At 45.7% G+C, this 20903-nt stretch overlaps 2 protein-coding genes across 3 annotated transcripts; both read right to left on the reverse strand.

Moving 5' to 3' along the window:
- Positions 1-1266: 1266 nt before the first annotated feature.
- On the reverse strand, positions 1267-11329 carry ro60 (Ro60, Y RNA binding protein). Of its 2 annotated transcripts, XM_027142468.2 has the most exons (9): positions 10952-11325; positions 4845-5429; positions 4538-4758; positions 4186-4332; positions 3912-4049; positions 3716-3832; positions 3157-3273; positions 2711-2857; positions 1267-2623 (listed from the first exon to the last, which is right to left on the reverse strand). In XM_027142468.2, the coding sequence occupies exons 1-9, from the start codon at positions 11010-11012 to the stop codon at positions 2471-2473; spliced, it is 1686 nt and encodes a 561-aa protein (XP_026998269.2). In that variant the 5' UTR covers positions 11013-11325; the 3' UTR covers positions 1267-2470. The 2 variants fall into 2 exon arrangements, with proteins under 2 accessions (XP_026998269.2, XP_047678816.1); XM_047822860.1 differs by lacking the exon at positions 2711-2857 and having other exon boundaries at positions 10952-11329.
- Positions 11330-17463: 6134 nt separating this feature from the next.
- Positions 17464-19749, reverse strand: LOC113640097 (E3 SUMO-protein ligase ZBED1-like). Its single transcript, XM_047800307.1, has 2 exons — positions 18863-19749; positions 17464-18512 (listed from the first exon to the last, which is right to left on the reverse strand). Exons 1-2 carry the CDS (start codon positions 19719-19721, stop codon positions 17464-17466), a joined length of 1908 nt encoding a protein of 635 aa, XP_047656263.1. The 5' UTR covers positions 19722-19749.
- Positions 19750-20903: the final 1154 nt, after the last annotated feature.

A 20903-nucleotide genomic window follows, 5' to 3' on the forward strand; every position in this document is an offset into this window, starting at 1 on the left:
ATATACATATATATACGTATATATGTATATATACGTATATACATATACGTATATATATATATATATATATATATATATATATATATATATATATATATATATATATATATATATATATATATAAATAGATACAACACAGAATTGAATCCCAAATGACTCCCTTTTTGAACATACAGAGTAGTGAGCTGTTATTTGACACATCTGTAAGGGCTCTAGATTAAGGAACATCCACCAGATTTGCACTAGTTTCATCTCAAATGTGTAATGTTTCATCTTTAGCTAGTTTCATCTCTAAACCTATAATGTACTTTAAGTCTATTACACTCACCAGTAAGGAAATTAAACAGCATTTCCTTCTCCGGTCCGTATTTTCTATCCATATCATACTTTATGTGACGTGAAATACTCAGAATTCGTTCTCTGCATTCAACCCATCCAAAGTGCACACACACAGCAGTGAACACACACATGCCGTGAACACACACCCAGAGCAGTGGGCAGCCATTAGTTTGGGGGGGGGGGGGGGGTTCAGTGCCTTGCTCAAGGGCACCTCAGTCGTGGTATTGCCAGCCCGAGACTTGAACCCACAACCTTAGGGTTAGGAGTGAAACTCTCTAACCATTAAGCCACGACTTCCCCGGGTTTTGACATATCCCAGGTTATGGGGTCAGAGTGCAGGGTCAAGCCATAGTACGGTGCCCCTGGAGCAAGTGAGGTTAAGGACCTTGCTCAAGGACCCAACGTTGATGTCTCTGCAGCTTGGGGGCTTGAATCCTGACCTTCTGATCAGGAATCCACCGCTGGGGCATCACGCCCTCCATATCATAATTTTTTGTTTGTGTTTTAAAGGCTGTGGTCACTAGATGACATTTTAAGATACTTTAATAATATAATATTAATAATAATTTACTTTAATAACTTTATTTTCTATAGCGCCATTAAAAGTAGCATCTCAAAGCGCTTCACAGAAGAAGAAAAAGCAAACACACAATTATACAAATAATACTCCAAAAATCTAAATAAATTTGGTTACATTAAAATAATTCAAATAATAATCAAAAAACATCCAAAAACTGTTAAAAAAAAAAACCCTAATAGCCAAAAAACATTTTTGCAGGATTCGGTTCACTTTCAAGAACATCTTTCTCGTTATAGCGATTAGACGTAGACTAATTAACTTTATTGGCTTGTAAAAGACACGTTTCTGTCTGGTTTCTGTCACATGACCCAGTAAGAACAAAAACATCACAATACTCATGCTGTATGTTTTTTTTTTTTTTCAAAGCCTTTTTATTAAATGGTGGGAGTTTCCAGGTACAAACCAGGATTCTCTAGTTACAGCGATCACATCACAGTGCAGTCTTTTCATTTCGCATAAAACTCATCAACTCTACACAAACGTCAGAAGCTCCGTCTTCTCTTTTCAACGTCTTCCACTGTTCAAGATAATCATCACGATTCGCATCAAAACCCCTGAAACTTAAACTAAAGTGCTACTGTTTCTAATGACGGCTGTGCTCTTAATCTCTTTACTCGCTAACTCTCGTCAGCTTCCTATTGACAAACACGCTTGGCCACTTTAGCTAGTTAGCTTTGCTAGCAGACTGATCACTTTCCCGGGAGAAGAAACTCCGAGAAAGATTGAAATCTTCCAGCCATTGATCAGCACATGGTAGCTAGCGTAACAGGATTTAACAGCTAGCTAATTAGCACCTACGTTAGATTTCTCTTATTATTTGGTAATGATCTCAAACTCTGGTCTAAATAAATAAAAAAAGTAAAAAGTTACATAATCAGTGTAAAGACACATACAGTAAATGTTCTCACACGATAAAAAAAAAGTGCAGCAATATCGCAAACTCCAAAAAAAAACTGTCTTAATTAAATTCTGTAATGTTAAAATAATCATAATCAAAAAACATCCAATAACTGTTCAAAAAATATCTTTTTTCAGGACTCAGTTCGATGAAAGTTGACACAGCGACCGCCACAAGACGGACATCTTTCTCGTTATAGCGATTAGACGTAGACGTTAATATTGTTAAGAGATCTGTTAAGAGATTATTTAAGTGACACAGAAAGAAATTTTTCTATGTACGTTTGAGGAAAAAGAAACACGTCTGTTTACAAACGAACAAAAAAGAAAAAACATGAACACGCACGAATCTTCAGTCGTTAGATCGCTAGATGCTTAGCTACCTAGTTTTGCTACCTACTCGCTATCGTCACATGACAATGTCGTTGAGTTCACTGATACCAAAAATATGTGTGTGTGTATATATATATAATTATATAATAAAACCAAATATAGTGTTACAGTGGAATCATGGAGTCAGTCATCCGTTCTGTGTTTCACACGTAAAATCTCCATCCAGCCTGCTGGAGGTTTAAAAAAACAACAACAACAACAACAGAAGCAGGTGAACACGTCATTGCACACGGGAATTTCTCTTCCCATGATTCACCCCTTTTATATGACGCCCAGGACGAAGTGGCGGATGATGTCGGCGGTGTGCGAGTCGAACCCACAGACTTCCAGCATGCCGCCGTCATCCGGATCCACCACGTTAAGGCCATGTGTCGTCATGCCGCAGACGACCAGCTTTGCAAATACGCCGGTTTTCTTTATTAAAAAAAACAAAAAAAACACCACCACACATTTAATGTGTTTTTTTCCTGCAAGGTATAAACAGTATTTATGCATTTCTACCTGTCTGTATGTCCTGAGTGCCTGCGCTGGATTCGATCTCCCGGGCCAGGTTTCATTATTGGTGAAAATAACAAACACGTCCACCGTCTTGCCGTTTTCCGAGGCCCAGGTTATGGGCAGAGAGCAGTCCGTACAACTGCTGCACGCCTGCACCAGAGCAGTACAACATCACCACACCTCTCATTAACAAGCGCGGCACAAAACAGGAAGTTGTCATTCGTATGCAAGGCAGAACATTTTTGGATTTTGTTGTGATTTTAATCAGCTGGGTTTTTTTTTGGGTTCATACATATGAGGTTGCCAGATTTGTATTTATTATTATTCAGAAAGAGAATTCAGGGATAGAAAATGCGGACCGAAGCAAGAAATGGTGGTCGTTTTCTTCTATGGAGTATTTAAGGAAAAGACAAATCTAGAATATGGACTAACTATGGAGAAACAGTCACCTGCACCAACTGCATGGTTATTTGGAGGAGAGACGAATCGTCCGAGACGGTGCAGGGAACGACGGATCCTTCCGAAAACAGCAAGACGTCGGCGCTGGATTCAGACCGTGTGATCACCTTTAAAGAAAAATACAATCCTAAAAAAAAAAGATTCTAAACCATGTTCATGATATGACTCATATGTATCGAGTTCTTTATATGAATCATATTCTTTATGCTAACGATACGCATAAATTCCTACCCGGGTCTTTTGAATGATGTTCTTTATATAAAGCATGTCAATTATGTTCTTTGAGTCATATGAATCATTTTCTTCAAATGAATCATGTTCCTTATATGAATCATGTTCCTTATATGAATCATGTTCCTTATATGAATCATGTTCCCTATATGAATCATGTTCCTTAAATGAATCATGTTCCTTAAATGAATCATATACTTTATATCAGCCATGTTTTTTTTATATAAATCATGAGGTGTGTGTCGCAGGTTTAGATGGTTCCAGCTACACTACAGGTGAGTAAACCAGTTGGATGTGGCATTCTGGGTAAAACATCACCATGCTCATGGCTGCAGCTAAGGTCACCGTGCTGACGAAGCTGCCGAGAGCAACGCTGCCGAGTCGAGAGCTCACGTCCACACCGACTACGAAGTGCTTGCCTGTAGACTCGATGTTCTGGGAGGGAGAAGAGACAGATGTCATGCATCTGAGCATAACTGATCCTGCCGCCGTACTCTATACTGTCTGTACTCACTGAGAGACATCTGCAGAAGGCGGAGTCTAGCGCTTGAATGACGTCTCTGTCCGGCTTCCACTTTAACTTCCCTCGGCGGTCGCGACCTCGCTTGTAGTTCTCTGCAGCCAGCAGGATGCTAAGCGGATGAGTTTTAGCCTGAAGGACATGACAACAGCACTAGTTCAGAAATAAAACACAAGTGACACAAACTGGTCGCTGGTGAATAGGATACAACGAGATCCGTAATTTAAAGCGTATTTTAATGGTGTAAATAGAGTGTTTTAATGACTGCCTTCAGTAGAGCGTGTTCATCCTGGATCCTCTCGCACGCGGCGGCCGTCTCCGCACTTCCCGAGCGCAGGAGTTTATCTGCACTCATTTTCCCCAGGTGTGTGAGCAGCATGGAGATGGACATCTCCTTCAGCAGAGCTTTCCACACCTTCTCTCTCACACACACACACACACACACACACACACACACACACACACACACACGCACAGACAGATGGGAAAACGCATCAACTCTACACTACATACCCATCTATCCTTCCATCTAAACCTTTTCCTCTCAACACCTTTGTTCCTACTCCCCCAGAATCTGCATGCGTGCGTGTGTGTGTGTGTGTGTGTGCTTGTTCTCCCACCTCTCTGGACTCGAGGTGTTTAGTGAGGACGTGTTCCCTCTCTAGTTTGTGCTTCTCGATCAGATGCGCCACCTCCAGCTCATCGCTCGAGTTTCTGGTCTTCTCCACAGCCTCCAGATACACGAACACCTTCATCACATCCTCTGAATTTTCTCTGTCTGCGTACGTCTCCTGTACCACCTTCCAGCCTTTCGTCAGGTATTTACTCACCAGAGCAACGGCTGTGAAACACAGACACCTTTAGCACCAAACAAACCTGTAGCTGCAGAAGCCCTCCACAGAGTGTGACATCACTTCCTGTCCTCACCCTCGTTGCCCGGTTTCAGATGTGCCAGTCGGAACAGGTCCTGATGAGACCAGCCTCCTTTCCTCTTACATGTGGTGACTTTGTGTGCCAGCATGAGAGCGTCATGTCTGTTGTACCAGTCTGCGACAGCTTTCCTCAGAGCTCTGCCCCACATGCCGCGCTGCCCGGTGCCGCTCAGCTCTTTCTTATACTGAACAAAGCTGAAGAGCTCGCAGGGGGAAGTACACACCTCCTTCAGAACGCTGTACGCCGCTCGCTTGGCCTCCATGTCCGAGTGCTGCGAGATCACAGCCAGAACAAACAGGGCGGGGCATGAGCTCTTGACTCCGCCCTTCATGCTCATGTTTCGCACTTCCTGCACCGCCTCGCTGCCTCGGCCGGCATCAAGCAGCTCAGTTAGGGACGAGACACGCTCCAGGCATGGGTTTCTCTGCTCCCGTGCTCTGTAGATGGCGCTCTCTGAGCCGTAGCACAGGAAGCGGCGCAGGCGAATTTCCTCAGTCACAGTCGGCACGCTTCCTGTGTCATTCGTGCAGTTTCCGGTCTCCTGCTCTGGTGGAGATGACGGATCCATGGCAGTGATTACTGTGAAGATATAGAAAGCTACTAGATTAGACGTTACGTGGGGAGTTATGTGAGGGGAGGCTGTGCGAGGGGAGTTATGTGTGAGGGGAGCTATGTGTGAGGGGAGCTATGTGTGAGGGGAGCTATGTGTGAGGGGAGCTATGTGTGAGGGGAGTTATGTGTGAGGGGAGTTATGTGTGAGGGGAGTTATGTGTGAGGGGAGCTATGTGTGAGGGGAGTTATGTGTGAGGGGAGTTATGTGTGAGGGGAGCTATGTGTGAGGGGAGCTATGTGTGAGGGGAGTTATGTGTGAGGGGAGCTATGTGTGAGGGGAGTTATGTGTGAGGGGAGTTATGTGTGAGGGGAGCTATGTGTGAGGGGAGTTATGTGTGAGGGGAGCTATGTGTGAGGGGGGTTATGTGCGAGGGGGGTTATGTGCGAGGGGGGTTATGTGCGAGGGGGGTTATGTGCGAGGGGGGTTATGTGCGAGGGGGGTTATGTGCGAGGGGAGTTATGTGCGAGGGGAGGCTGTGCGAGGGGAGTTTTGTGTGAGGGGAGTTATGTGTGAGGGGGGTTATGTGTGAGGCGAGTTATGTGTGAGGGGGTTATGTGTGAGGGGGTTATGTGAGAGGGGGGTTATGTGTGAGGGGAGCTATGTGTGTGGGGCGTTATGTCTGAGGGGGGTTATGTGCGAGGGGAGTTATGTGCGAGGGGAGGCTGTGCGAGGGGAGTTTTGTGTGAGGGGAGTTATGTGTGAGGGGGGTTATGTGTGAGGCGAGTTATGTGTGAGGGGGTTATGTGTGAGGGGGGTTATGTGTGAGGGGAGTTATGTGTGAGGGGGGGTATGTGTGAGGGGAGTTATGTGCGAGGGGAGTTATGTGCTAGGGGAGGCTGTGCGAGGGGAGTTATGTGCGAGGGGAGTTATGTGCGAGGGGAGTTATGTGCGAGGGGAGTTATGTGCGAGGGGAGTTATGTGCGAGGGGAGGCTGTGCGAGGGGAGTTATGTGAGGGGAGGCTGTGCGAGGGGAGTTATGTGTGAGGGGAGTTATTTGTGAGGGGAGCTATGTGTGAGGGGAGCTATGTGTGAGGGGAGTTATGTGTGAGGGGAGTTATGTGTGAGGGGAGTTATGTGTGAGGGGAGTTATGTGTGAGGGGAGCTATGTGTGAGGGGAGTTATGTGTGAGGGGAGCTATGTGTGAGGGGAGCTATGTGTGAGGGGAGTTATGTGCGAGGGGGGTTATGTGCGAGGGGGGTTATGTGCGAGGGGAGTTATGTGCGAGGGGAGGCTGTGCGAGGGGAGTTTTGTGTGAGGGGAGTTTTGTGTGAGGGGAGTTATGTGTGAGGGGGGTTATGTGTGAGGCGAGTTATGTGTGAGGGGGTTATGTGGCAGGGGGTTATATGTGAGGGGGGTTATTTCTGAGGGGGGATATTTGTGAGGGGAGTTTTGTGTGAGGGGGTTATGTGTGAGGGGGGTTATGTGGGAGGGGGGTTATGTGTGAGGGGGTTATGTGTGAGGGGAGTTATGTGTGAGGGGAGTTATGTGCGAGGGGAGTTATGTGCGAGGGGGGTTATGTGCGAGGGGGGTTATGTGCGAGGGGGGTTATGTGCGAGGGGGGTTATGTGCGAGGGGGGTTATGTGCGAGGGGAGGCTGTTCGATGGGAGTTTTGTTTGAGTGGAGTTATGTTTGATTGTGGTTATGTGTGAGTCGAGTTATGTTTGAGGGGGTTATGTGTGAGGGGGGTTATGTGTGAGGGGGGGTTATGTGTGAGGGGTGTTATGTGCGAGGGGAGTTATGTGCGAGGGGAGTTATGTGCGAGGGGAGTTATGTGCGAGGGGAGTTATGTGCGAGGGGAGTTATGTGCGAGGGGAGTTATGTGCGAGGGGAGTTATGTGCGAGGGGAGGCTGTGCGAGGGGAGGCTGTGCGAGGGGAGTTATGTGCGAGGGGAGTTATGTGTGAGGGGAGTTATGTGCGAGGGGAGTTATGTGTGAGGGGAGTTATGTGTGAGGGGAGTTATGTGCGAGGGGAGTTATGTGCGAGGGGAGTTATGTGCGAGGGGAGTTATGTGCGAGGGGAGTTATGTGCGAGGGGAGTTATGTGCGAGGGGGGTTAAGTGTGAGGGGAGTTATGTGCGAGGGGAGGCTGTGTGTGAGGGGAGGTGTGTGTGAGGGGGGTTATGTGTGAGGGGAGGTGTGTGTGAGGGGAGGTATGTGTGAGGGGAGGCTGTGTGTGAGGGGGGTTATGTGCGAGGGGAGCTGTGTGTGTGGGGGGTTATGTGTGAGGGGGGTTATGTGTGAGGGGAGGCTGTGTGTGAGGGGGGGTTATGTGTGAGGGGAGTTATGTGTGAGGGGAGTTATGTGTGAGGGGAGTTATGTGTGAGGAGAGGCTGTGTGTGAGGGGGGTTATGTGCGAGGGGAGGCTGTGTGTGAGGGGAGGCTGTGTGTGAGGGGAGTTATGTGTGAGGGGGGTTATGTGCGAGGGGAGGCTGTGTGTGAGGGGAGGCTGTGTGTGAGGGGAGGCTGTGTGTGAGGGGGGTTATGTGTGAGGGGAGTGTATGTGCGAGGGGAGGCTGTGTGTGAGGGGAGGCTGTGTGTGAGGGGGAGTTATCTGCGAGGGGAGGCTGTGTGTGAGGGGGGTTATGTGTGAGGGGAGGCTGTGTGTGAGGGGAGGCTGTGTGTGAGGGGAGGCTGTGTGTGAGGGGAGTTATGTGCGAGGGGAGGCTGTGTGTGAGGGGAGGCTGTGTGTGAGGGGGGTTATGTGTGAGGGGAGTTATGTGCGAGGGGAGGCTGTGTGTGAGGGGAGGCTGTGTGTGAGGGGGGTTATGTGTGAGGGGGGTTATGTGCGAGGGGAGGCTGTGTGTGAGGGGAGGCTGTGTGTGAGGGGGGTTATGTGTGAGGGGAGTTATGTGCGAGGGGAGGCTGTGTGTGAGGGGAGGCTGTGTGTGAGGGGAGTTATGTGCGAGGGGAGGCTGTGTGTGAGGGGGGTTATGTGTGAGGGGAGGCTGTGTGTGAGGGGAGGCTGTGTGTGAGGGGAGTTATGTGCGAGGGGAGGCTGTGTGTGAGGGGAGGCTGTGTGTGAGGGGGGGTATGTGTGTGGGGCGGCTGGGTGTGAGGGGCGGCTGTGTGTGAGGGGAGTTATGTGCGAGGGGAGTTATGTGCGAGGGGAGTTATGTGCGAGGGGAGTTATGTGCGAGGGGAGTTATGTGCGAGGGGAGTTATGTGCGAGGGGAGTTATGTGCGAGGGGAGGCTGTGTGTGAGGGGAGGCTGTGTGTGAGGGGGGTTATGTGTGAGGGGAGGCTGTGTGTGAGGGGGGTTATGTGCGAGGGGAGGCTGTGTGCGAGGGGAGTTATGTGCGAGGGGGGTTATGTGCGAGGGGAGTTATGTGCGAGGGGAGTTATGTGCGAGGGGAGTTATGTGCGAGGGGAGTTATGTGCGAGGGGAGTTATGTGCGAGGGGAGTTATGTGTGAGGGGAGTTATGTGCGAGGGGAGTTATGTGCGAGGGGAGTTATGTGCGAGGGGAGTTATGTGCGAGGGGGGTTAAGTGTGAGGGGAGTTATGTGCGAGGGGAGGCTGTGTGTGAGGGGAGGCTGTGTGTGAGGGGGGTTATGTGTGAGGGGAGGCTGTGTGTGAGGGGGGTTATGTGTGAGGGGAGGCTGTGTGTGAGGGGGGGGTTAAGTGTGAGGGGAGTTTTGTGCGAGGGGAGGCTGTGTGTGAGGGGAGGCTGTGTGTGAGGGGGGTTATGTGTGAGGGGGTGTTATGTGCGAGGGGAGGCTGTGTGTGAGGGGAGGTTGTGTGTGAGGGGGTTTATGTGTGAGGGGAGTTATGTGCGAGGGGAGGCTGTGTGTGAGGGGGGGTTATGTGTGAGGGGAGGCTGTGTGTGAGGGGAGGCTGTGTGTGAGGGGGTTTATGTGTGAGGGGAGTTATGTGTGAGGGGAGTTATGTGTGAGGGGAGTTATGTGTGAGGGGAGGCTGTGTGTGAGGGGAGGCTGTGTGTGAGGGGGGTTATGTGTGAGGGGAGTTATGTGTGAGGGGAGGCTGTGTGTGAGGGGGGTTATGTGTGAAGGGGAGGCTGTGTGTGAGGGGGGTTATGTGTGAGGGGGGTTATGTGTGAGGGGGGTTATGTGCGAGGGGAGGCTGTGTGTGAGGGGGGGTAAGTGTGAGGGGAGTTATGTGCGAGGGGAGGGCTGTGTGTGTGGGGAGGCTGTGTGTGCGGGGGGTTATGTGTGAGGGGGGTTATGTGAGAGGGGAGGCTGTGTGTGAGGGGAGGCTTATGTGTGAGGGGGTTGTGTGTGAGGGGGGTTATGTGTGAGGGGAGGCTGTGTGTGAGGGGGGTTATGTGTGAGGGGAGGCTGTGTGTGAGGGGAGGCTGTGTGTGAGGGGGGTTATGTGTGAGGGGAGTTATGTGTGAGGGGAGTTATGTGTGAGGGGAGGCTGTGTGTGAGGGGGGTTATGTGTGAGGGGAGGCTGTGTGTGAGGGGAGGCTGTGTGTGAGGGGAGGTTGTGTGTGAGGGGAGGCTTGTGTGTGCGGGGGGTTATGTGTGAAGGGAGGCTGTGTGTGAGGGGGGTTATGTGTGAGGGGAGTTATGTGTGAGGGGAGGCTGTGTGTGAGGGGGGTTATGTGCGAGGGGAGGCTGTGTGTGTGGGGGTTTTTGTGTGTGGGGTGGCTTTGTGTGAGGGGAGGCTGTGTGTGAGGGGGGTTATGTGTGAGGGGGAGTTATGTGTGAGGGGAGGCTGTGTGTGAGGGGGGTTATGTGTGAGGGGAGTTATGTGTGAGGGGAGGCTGTGTGTGAGGGGGGTTATGTGTGAGGGGAGTTATGTGTGAGGGGGGTTATGTGTGAGGGGGGTTATGTGCGAGGGGAGGCTGTGTGTGAGGGGGGTTATGTGTGAGGGGAGTTATGTGTGAGGGGGGTTATGTGCGAGGGGAGGCTGTGTGTGAGGGGGGTTATGTGTGAGGGGGGTTATGTGTGAGGGGAGGCTGTGTGTGAGGGGAGGCTGTGTGTGAGGGGAGGCTGTGTGCTCTCTCATCTCTACTAAGCTCCCTAAAAGTCCTTTAAAGTCTACGATTGTGACGTCATCAAACCATATTAAGCCAGAACAGACTTTACTCGTTTACATTTATAAATATTCTTCCATAATAAGAGTCCGCTCAGGGTTTTATTCGTTTTAATAAAAGATAAACCCGGATCTATTGTGAGCTTATTGTTAAGCTAAAATCCCTGGATGCTAGGCTCTTGGATTAGCTTAGCTCAGCTTTTCGGGAAAAATGTCTTCAGCTTCATACAGAATCAATGTTCTATTGGACAACCTGGAATTTTACACACTTATCAATGCGAATTAACAGGTTATAAAGTGTAGAAGTCGCACATTTGCCTGTATTTAACAAGCCTTAAGTGATTAAGCTCCGCGGCTCATCTTAGCCATCTGAATCACTTCAGTGGGAATGAACTGCACACAGGTCATATTTTCTTCAAGTCTTTAAATACAGTCGAGTTTGTACCTCAAAGTGTTCAAAAGTTCGCCATGGAGTGTGATAGTTACTCACCGAGGTCGGGAAACAAAGTCTGGCAGAAGGATCCTAGAAAGAATCGATTCTTTGGACCCATGCACTAGGGATTCAGAGTCGACTCCAATGCTTCGAACGAAATTAAGAGCAATTCTGTGTAATACAGGGGATGTCATGTACATAATTAGTATAACACTCAAGTTTCTTTGTTTTGTTTTTGAATAACCACACTGTCGTGTTCTTTCAGGATATTTTAGGGTTATCAGATGCTCCGAAATTCCAGGGTCGTGTCCGAATCCGCGCTCTGGCGTCCTGACTAGGGCACTTGGCTCGTGCCTGGAATTCCAAGCGAGTTTGGAGAGAGCGGCGTGTGTATTGTCGCGCAATGCGCCACAAGGGGGCAGCAAAAACAAGCAAAGCGACTGCGACACGACAGGACACACGGTTTAAAGAGACAATACATCGACGTTTCCTGAAGGCGGCGCTGTAGCCACAGTCTCACTCACTCACACACACACACACTCACTCACTCACTCACTCACTCACATACACACACACACACACACACACACACACTCACTCACACACACATACACAATCACACACACACACACATACATACTCACACACACACACACACACACACACACACACACACACACACACACACACACACACACACACACACACAAACACACACACAGAGTAGACACACACTCACTCTCACACACACGCCTACATACTCACACACACACACACACACACATACATACATACACACACACACACACACACACACACACACACACACACACACACACACACACACACACACACACACACACACACACACACACACACGTTTATCCTTATGAGAATCTTATAATTAGGAATGCTGCTAATTCATGCAATGCCACACCTAAAACGTGGGTCCCTCATGTTTACAAGTATAATTAGCAAAAACGTGCTAATTACCTCAAAATACTATTTGGCTAATTTACCCGTTTTGGAGAATATGTTCAGATAAACAAACTGCTAAACAAATGAACTCCTTTTGAGTGAGAAATTAGAAGTCTTTTTTTCTTTTTTTTGTTATAAAAGCAACAATGTTAATTTAACGAACTAGATAGCAAGCTAAAGTCAACCGTAAACTCAGCATACACAAATATATATATAGATATTTGTATCGCTTGTAGTTTTTATAAAAATTAAAGCTTTAAATTTATTCAATTAAATTTTTTCCTTAGCCGAATATAACCGTGAGGTAAGGTTGGTTCCCAGCGAGATAGGAAAACCTGCACACACACTCACACACACACAGAGGCCATTAAACTGTGTTTTATTCCTTATGTTATAAAATATTAATCAGCTGCTGCTGTGTGGATGAAGACACACTGCTGCCTGAACCCACAACATTGACCCTCCAAAACCCCCAAGGCTAATGCTAATAAACGCATTTTGTCTGTGCTTCGTTATAAGCGAAGAAGTTAACGATTGTTGATAATCGCTAAGCATTGCTTATTGTCCTTTGTGTTCAAATACATCCTTGAGTTAGAATTGTGTATTTGTTGTTCATTATTATTTATTGGTTAATAAATAAAAACAAACAAATTCAACATTATACATATTAAAGAATGATATAAATATATAGAAATATTAAAAATATTCAAAACATTGTAGATTGTAAGCTTGTTGTTCTAAACTGTTTTTACATGTTTGTTTTTTTACCTTTATTTCTGTTCTGTTATAAATTTAAAGCCTTTGACAAACTTTAAAACTCTGAACTTCGAAACATTTTTCAACCTTGAGATGAGGCTGGTTCTTAGCGGCCGGATCCAACAACATAAAACTAAACAAAAGAACAACAGAGCAACACTTCGCTTTGCCAGTAGCATCGTAGCGTCATCTAACCAAAGAGAAATGACGAGAGGAGCTGAAAAACATGTGAAAGCAGACACTCAGCAGGATCTGGGCACATGCTAATTAGGGCTAATTGCTCCCGTGATATCTAGTCCAGAGTCACTGAATCCGAGTGCGGGCGATTTGCACACAAGAAGGAGTAGAGGAATAGAGTGGGGTAATTAAAAACAACAACTCTCGTCAAAGCGTATTTGGTTAATTAGCCGTGTAGCTTTATCTGACGCTTCACGCTGGACTGTTGACTCCGAGACACTTCAAGTGCTTTCGCAGGATCTCAGGATTGCTTTTTGAGTAGGATCTCTTCGAACTACACGGAGGAGCGGCACTCGTGTTTACACGGCTAATTACCGTCCTGCGAACGATTATCCAAGCTAGGCTAATTCGAAGCCGTTTCTGAACTTTTGGATGAAACGGTAGTAGCTAGCATGTCTAATTATCTGCACAGTTGCTAAGCAACAACATTACCTGTGTTTAAACCTACCTTTAACACCTTTCTATTGACGTACAGTAGATTGTGAAGGAAAATACCAGACGAAGATATGGAACCAGAGCGATTCCCGGACACCGTTTCAGACAAATGTGTCAGGAATGAAGGGATTTCGGGACACAGACACGCGACAGCTTGAGGGCATTAGAGGTGAAATTGTGAATATAAACATGAGACGGTGGCTTAGTGGTTAGCACGTTCGCCTCACACCTCCAGGGTTGGGGGTTCGATTCCCACCTTGCATGTTCTCCCCGTGCCTCGGGGGTTTCCTCCGGGTACTCCAGTTTCCTCCCCTGTTCCAAAGACATGCAAGGTAGGTTGATTGGCATCTCTGGAAAATTGTCTGTAGTGTGTGAGTGTGTGAGTGAATGAGAGTGTGTGTGCCCTGTGATGGATTGGCACTCCGTCCAGAGTGTATCCTGCCTCGATGCCCGATGACGCCTGAGATAGGCACAGGCTCCCTGTGACCCGAGAAGTTCGGATAAGCGGTAGAAAATGAATGAACGAATGAATAAAAATGAGACCAGACGAGACAGGAGTGAATGATTGCGAATTCAGGAGAAAGGATCCAGATCACACAGGACATGTGACTAAAAATCGTGATCGCTAATGTTTCATTTTACTGGTTAAAACAGGGTCAGGAAACTGATGTGTTCAATGTTTTGATACACAAAGGGTTAAAGTGGATCTTTAGCCACTGACAGTCTGGTGTATCCCGTCCCGTCCTGTCCCGTCCTGTCCTGTCCCTTCTTTCTCATCCCTCCAGCATCCTGTTGGTACCAGAGACATCTAGTTTGAGGTAATTATCCTTAATAAAGTCACTATTATCAGATTATCAGATATTTCTTCAGTCTTTCTGTTCAGTTCTCACACACACACACACACACACACACACACACACACACACACACACACACACACACACAGGCTGCTAAGTGGAAAATGAGACAATCACACGGTGACGTTTCCTTTCTGAAACGGTGCGACTTTTTAATCCGAAACCAATCATACCTGCTCAGTTGTGTGAAAAGCTGAAATTCTGTTTGTTTTGTTTCTTTGTTTGTTTGTTTGTTTGTTTTGTATTCCTGAAGTGATTCATTTCCTGTAACTGCACCTTTATACTTTTTTCTTCATAGCTAGGAACAGTAGAAACTCTGTTCGCTTTCTTTAGTAGTAAATAAAAGGTTGGAGTCGCTCCTGAACTCTGACGTAATGATGACTGCAATGATGTATCGATTCATTTACTGAAGAAAATAATCTTAGATCAACGTCTAAATTAAGGGCAGGAGTTCAACTGAACAGTGAATAAAATGGATTGGTTCAGAATGTAAACGAGTGTAATCATGTGTCACACCACACACACACACACACACACACACACACACACACACACACACACACACACACACACGCACACACACACACACCACACACACACCACACACACACACACATATGTTCTAGTGATTAATTAAGAAAGAACTTGCTCCACTCTCTTTCTTTCTCTCTCTCTCTCTCTCTCTCTCTCTCTCTCTCTCTCTCTCTCTCTCTCTCTCTCTCTCTCTCTCTCTCTCTCCCTCCCTTCCTCCCTCGTGGCTGTGTTTCATCATCAGTATGGACGTTGCATACACCTTTAAGCCCCATAGCGCTCAATTTTGTTACAGTCAGAGCTCAGACTCTGTAAATGTAATGCAACCCCATTACACTAATCCTGACACACACCAGGCTGAGATTAGCATTCGCACTATAGAGAGAGAGAGAGTTTTTTTTTTTGAGGTTTAACAATACTTTATTCGCTATTTGCCAGATATATACATTTGTACTTCATAATTTTTCATCATAGGTCATCCCTAGTATATCATTGAAAAATGATTTATAAATAAATAAACAAACAAATAAATAAATAAATAGGCAAAGAGTAAAAACAAAAAACTAGCCACTTGCAGAGAAGCTCTGGATCAACTGTAGCTCGTTGTAATGCCTTGTTTTTTCGTGTTATCCACACGGCTAGTTTAGCTGTGCCCATCAGATAGTTCAATAAAACCAATTTCCTCCTTTTCGAGAAGCAGTATTTTACTCCTCCTATAAAAACCTTCTCTGAGAATTCTTCATCCGATTTTTGAAACCAGCTCTTGAGTAGCTTAAAAAGACCTTTTAATCTCGGGCATCTTAAAAACAAGTGTTCTAGGTCTTCTTTTACCCCACAGAACCTACACTCCCCCTTTACCGCTGGATTGAGGTGTGCCACATGTCCGTCTGTAGCTATTGCCCCGTGAATAATCCTCCACTGCAGGTCAGCAGTACGCTTCTCTACAGGGGGTTTATACAGGGTCCTCCACCTGTCTCGCACAAGGACGTCTGGGTTCAACATCCCCGGCCACCTTGAGACTTTTTGTCTCCTCAAGGACTCTTTGTGCAGCACTTTCACTGTTAATTGGTACATGGCTTTCTTAGACATGTCTTTAAAAAGGTTTGACTGTGGAGTATTAAAAGACAAGATGGAGTCTGTGACTTCGTCTTCCTCCTCCGCTCTCACCGCAGGCAGAAAATGAAGTCCAAGAAACTCCACGTCGTTCCCCCGGTCATGAGTATTCCCATGTCTCTGTCCAATGTACATTTTGTAGCTGCTTGGCAGTGAATTGTACAGTTCCTCTTTCAGTTTTACTGTTAGACGTGAAGATCTCAGCCCCGTCACTGTTTTCAGCTCTTCCTCTTCTGCCCCTGCCCACCTTCCTGTAACGGCAGGTAAAGTACTGCGGCACGCAGCCAGTGTTGTCCACTCCAAAAGAAGTCCACTATTCTTTGTATGTCAGCAACCAGTTCTTCAGGTGGTTCCATGACAATGGTCCTGTGCCACAGAGTTGAGGCAGCCAGGTTGTATACTATCAGGACTCTTCCACTGTAAGACACTGTAAGACACTGTAAGTAGCCATTTCCAATTGGACAATCGGGCAGACACCTTTTCCAGCAGCCCCTCCCAATTTTTTTTCTGGAATTGTTCATTTCCTAAAAAACCACCCAGTATTTTTAGTCCATCCCTTCTCCACTGTAGCCCTCCTGGAAGTTGTGGAACTTCTCTGTGCTCCCAGTTGCCTAGCATAAAACCTTCACTTTTTGACCAGTTGACCCGTGCAGAGGAGGCTTTTTCATATGTCCCAATAATCTTTTTTAAAAGTGTGATGTCTTTTTTCTCGGCGATAAAAACAGAAATGTCATCTGCATAGGCTGCTAAGACCACCTTAAAATAACCAGGATGGGCGATATGGCCTAAAATCCATATTGCGATATACATTGCAGCCTCTTGCGATAACGATATATATTGCGATATATAAATGATAATAGAACCATTTCAGAACAGGTTACACAGACCCTTAGGAAAGCCAAACTGCTAAATGTATTTTTTTAAGAAATAAAGAAACATGTCATTGAGAACATTTATTGTGCAAAAGCAAAACTGTAATTATACAACAAAATGTTGCAGATAAATAAAAGTCTTTCCTTCTAAAAGGCACTATACTTGGTTCTTACATGCCACCCAAGTTGCAGACAACAGAAAACCTGGTGTCTTTTTAGTTACGGAACATACACTGTACTGAAAATACTTTCAGTATTAATTAGGCAAAGGAAATTTTGTGTAAATGCACAGATACTTTAAATAAAAACATATTTCAAACCTGCAGCCGAGGTAACACATTTGGTTTTAAACATTTTGTTCTCCTAATGAAATTAAAACTGGTTTCTTTTTAATAAAGGAACAGACACTGTGAATTAGGGATATAGTATTAGGCATGGCTATTTTAAATAAAGAAAATTCTTCCAAGTGTAGTGCACATATACTTCAAAAGAAAACATTATAAAGTGCTAAATGAAAGCACAAAATAAATAAATAAAATACTTTCAGTATAAGGAACATATAAGTCAACTAAAGAAAATTTTTAAAGTATAAAAGTTTCTTTACAGTAGTGCCATGCCATATATACAGTAAAAAGTGCAAATGTAGTTTTAGTTATTTTCTTAAAAGGACAAAATACGCAAAGAACAGGAAAAACTGTCTGGTGTCTTCTCAAAAAGCAACAACAACGAACCCTAAAATCAGGCACTCACTGAGATTTTGTTTAATACACACCATTTGTCATTTGTTAGGCTAAAGATTATTAGCCAGGAACACAAGCTTGTCCACAGTCTCTGGCTTCAACAGAGACCGGTGGCATGTAACAATGTTGCCACCAAAGCTAAATGCCCTTTCTGAAGGAGCACTTGTGGCCGGGATACAGAGATATTTCTGGGCCAGTCTAGCCACCCTTGGAAAATTAGCTTGGTACAGCCGCCACCAGTCCAGTGGATCAGTCTCTGCATCAACCTGCATTGTCTGCAGGTAACTTTTTAGCTCCACTTTTATGGCCTCTCTGTCAGTGAGAGCAGCTGTGCCATCGGAGGAGGCCTTTTTGAAAAAGCTTCCCAGGCTTCGTTTTACTTTCTTTGATTGCCTCTCAACAGCTACTTCAGCAGCTTCAGCACCATCAGCTGCAGCTTCTGTGCTTGTGTGTGGCAGTGGCTCTCTGACTGTTGCAGCTTGCACCTCTAACAGTGACAGAATTTCTGCTACCGCTCTGGTCTTGATGAACTCCTGGCGGTCATCAGCTATATATGCATCTTTAAACCGTGGGTCGACCAAGGAGGCCATATCCAACAGGTCAACCATTTTTGGGTCCGAGTACTTCTCGTTTAAGCACTCTAGGATGACTCTTTTCATGTCCTTGGTCAGCTCAGTGTCATCATCAGCTGCAGCAAGAACAGTGTTGTTGAAAATATGGAGAACAGGTTTGATGTACGACACACTGACATAATCTTCACCAGACAGCGCGTCTGTGAATTCCAGCAGTGGCCCGAGGGTCCGGCTTATAGATTCCAAGACATCTGTATCTTGCCAAGTGGGTACCAGGTGTTTGGTTTTCTTGTCTGCTTTCAGTACCTGTGATAGTGCCTTCTCTTGTTCAAGCACCCTCTGGATCATCATCTGGCGTGACCCCCACCTTGTTGGTGTGTCTGTGATGAGCCGATGAAAGGGAAGATGGTGCTCTGCCTGGGCTTTCTTCAACTCTTTTCTTCTTTTCCAAGAGTATGAAAAGGCACTCACAATCTTCTTGCATACGCCAACAGCACGGTCAGTTCGGGGGTCTTTCATACTTTTTTCTGTTGACAAATTTGTAAGATATTAGTTAATTTCATCTATAATCTCTCTCTCCCCACACACACTGAACAACTATCATTACAACTATTGAAATGCTTGATTAGGATTGAATGAACATCACTTAACACAAATGCAACATTAAAATAGCATTGGGTATACAACTGAACAGAGGCAAATTCTACATCTCTAAACGCAAATGCAACATAACTGTGCAGTAATATAGGCAACTATTATATATATAACATAACAAAAATAATTAATATAATATTAATATAATACCAAGTAGGTGTATATATTTATAAATATTTTTTAAAATATTCATATTATGCATATGCACAAATTTTTAACCTACCGATGGCGAGGTGCAGTCTGTGTCCAAAGCATTGCAGCCTGGTCCAATCATTCAGAGACGCTGCCTTGACCACGTTCGTTCCGTTATCAGTAGTAATGCAAACTTGGCTTTCTTCTTTAAAACCCCATGACTCAAGCGCTTCCTTGAGTCCTTGTGCTATCTCCTCGGCCGAATGTTCAGCGGGGAAGTACGACGTCTGCAAACACCGGCTGCCAAGATTCCAATCATCCGTTATATAGTGAATGGTCAGACTGAGGAAAGGCTCCATGGTACGGCTCGACCACAGGTCCGTTGTAGTAGCAAAGTATTTCAAGTCACACAGCTCTTTTTCAACATTTTCGCGGAGCTCGGCATACAATTTTGGCATCTCGGTTTCTGTGAAGTATTTGCGGCTTGGCACCTCATATCGTGGATCAATAGCTCTGATCATGGCTTTAAAGCCGCGTCTCTCTACCGTTTGAAAAGGGACCATGTCCTTACACAAGTAAACAGTTATGGCCCTGGTAATTTCAATCCATCGCGGGCTCTTCCTAATATAAGGAGTACCTTTTGAAAATGACTGTTGGATTGAGGTTTGGATCAGTTCCTGTTTTTTCTGTCCTGCATTCTTTGTACTGGATCTTGCGGTTGGCTGCATTGCCTGGCAATGCTGGTGGTATTCAACGACATGTTTAGTTTTGAGGTGGTAGAACAGATTAGTAGTGTTACCACTCTTAGCTGGAACTTTTGCCCCACACACTCTACAGAGTATATTTTTCTGCTGCTCATCGGACGGCTTAAATCCAAACCAAGTCCAAATAATAGACGTTGCACCGGTCTTTTTCACGAGCTCCTCTGTTTCGCTGACGCTTTCAGCCATGTTTATTCAAAATGGCGAATATGATGATTCTTTGCAGCCAGCTGCAGCTCGTGGCTCTAAATTTCACGGGTAGATTGCGTCATCAACAAGCATTATCGCGATAGTGCAATAGAATTAAAATCTCTATCGTAGGCCAATTTTGTATCGTTTATATCGCATATCGTTTATATCGCCCATTACTACCATCCACTTTTGGTATTAAAGTCCCTTTCAGTGACGCCCTGAGTCTGCATAATAAAGGTTCGATGACTAGGCTGTATAATTGTCCAGAAAGCGGACAGCCCTGCCTAATACCTTTGGTCACCGATACTGGGGCATTTAAACCTCCCCCTGCTTTAACCAGCACAGATACATCAGAGTACAAGAGTTCGACATATGATATAAAACCTTCTCCAAAGCCAAAGTGCTTCAATGCTTTAAAAAGGTACGCATGGTCGACCTGATCCAAGGCTTTTTCCTGATCTATTGACAGGATTCCCAGTGTACTCTTATTTAGCTGATTAAAATCAATTATATCCCTTAGTAAAAAAAAGGTTGTCTATTATAGACCTTCCTGGGATACAATAAGTTTGGTCATTTTTTATAACTGAATCTAAAACAAGTTTCAGTCTGTTAGCTAAGCACTTGGAGAAGATTTTATAATCGGCACACAGAAGAGAAACTGGCCTCCAGTTTTTTAAAAACCCCAAGTCTCCTTTCTTTGGGAGCAGTGATAGGACTGCTCTCCGGCAACTTACAGGGAGGGTTTTGTTCTGCATACATTCTGTTAAAACCTCATGTAAGTCTTGTCCCAATAAAAAACAGAAATGCTGATAAAAGTCCACAGGTAATCCATCTATTCCAGGGGATCGTCCCTTAGATAGCTGAGACATTGCCTCTGTGAGCTCCTGCAGGGTGATGATCCTGTCTAGTTCCTCTTTTTGTGTTTGCTGTATTTGAGGCAGGTCTTTGAGTATGTCCTCAGCAGATTCAGCATCACAGCTCTCAGCGCTGTACAACTCGCTGTAGAAATTTCTTGCCAGTCTCCTCATTTCTGCCAGGTCAGATGTGATGGATCCATCCGTGCGGCAAAGATGGCACATTGTCTTATGCTGAACACTTTTTTTTACAGATTAAAAAAGAAGGTACTGGGAGCGTCCATGTCTTTAATAGAGCAGTATCTCGCTCTTATCAGTGCCCCTT

This window comes from Tachysurus fulvidraco, chromosome 1, assembly GCF_022655615.1.
Source record: "Tachysurus fulvidraco isolate hzauxx_2018 chromosome 1, HZAU_PFXX_2.0, whole genome shotgun sequence".
In the NCBI taxonomy this organism is placed as follows: Eukaryota; Metazoa; Chordata; class Actinopteri; order Siluriformes; family Bagridae; genus Tachysurus; species Tachysurus fulvidraco.

What these genes read in the sequence shown, in the direction of transcription:
- LOC113640097 (XM_047800307.1), bottom strand. Translation starts at nt 19,721, where the DNA reads ATGGCTGAAAGCGTCAGCGAAACAGAGGAGCTCGTGAAAAAGACCGGT. An exon ending in CAGACTGCACCTCGCCATCG is followed by an intron (nt 18,513 to 18,862) that starts GTAGGTTAAAAA and finishes ATTTGTCAACAG; the next exon opens with AAAAAAGTATGAAAGACCCC.
- ro60 (XM_027142468.2), bottom strand. Translation starts at nt 11,012, where the DNA reads ATGGGTCCAAAGAATCGATTCTTTCTAGGATCCTTCTGCCAGACTTTG. An exon ending in ATGAACACGCTCTACTGAAG is followed by an intron (nt 4,050 to 4,185) that starts GCAGTCATTAAA and finishes CATGTCCTTCAG; the next exon opens with GCTAAAACTCATCCGCTTAG. An exon ending in TAACCATGCAGTTGGTGCAG is followed by an intron (nt 2,858 to 3,156) that starts GTGACTGTTTCT and finishes GCTCTGGTGCAG; the next exon opens with GCGTGCAGCAGTTGTACGGA.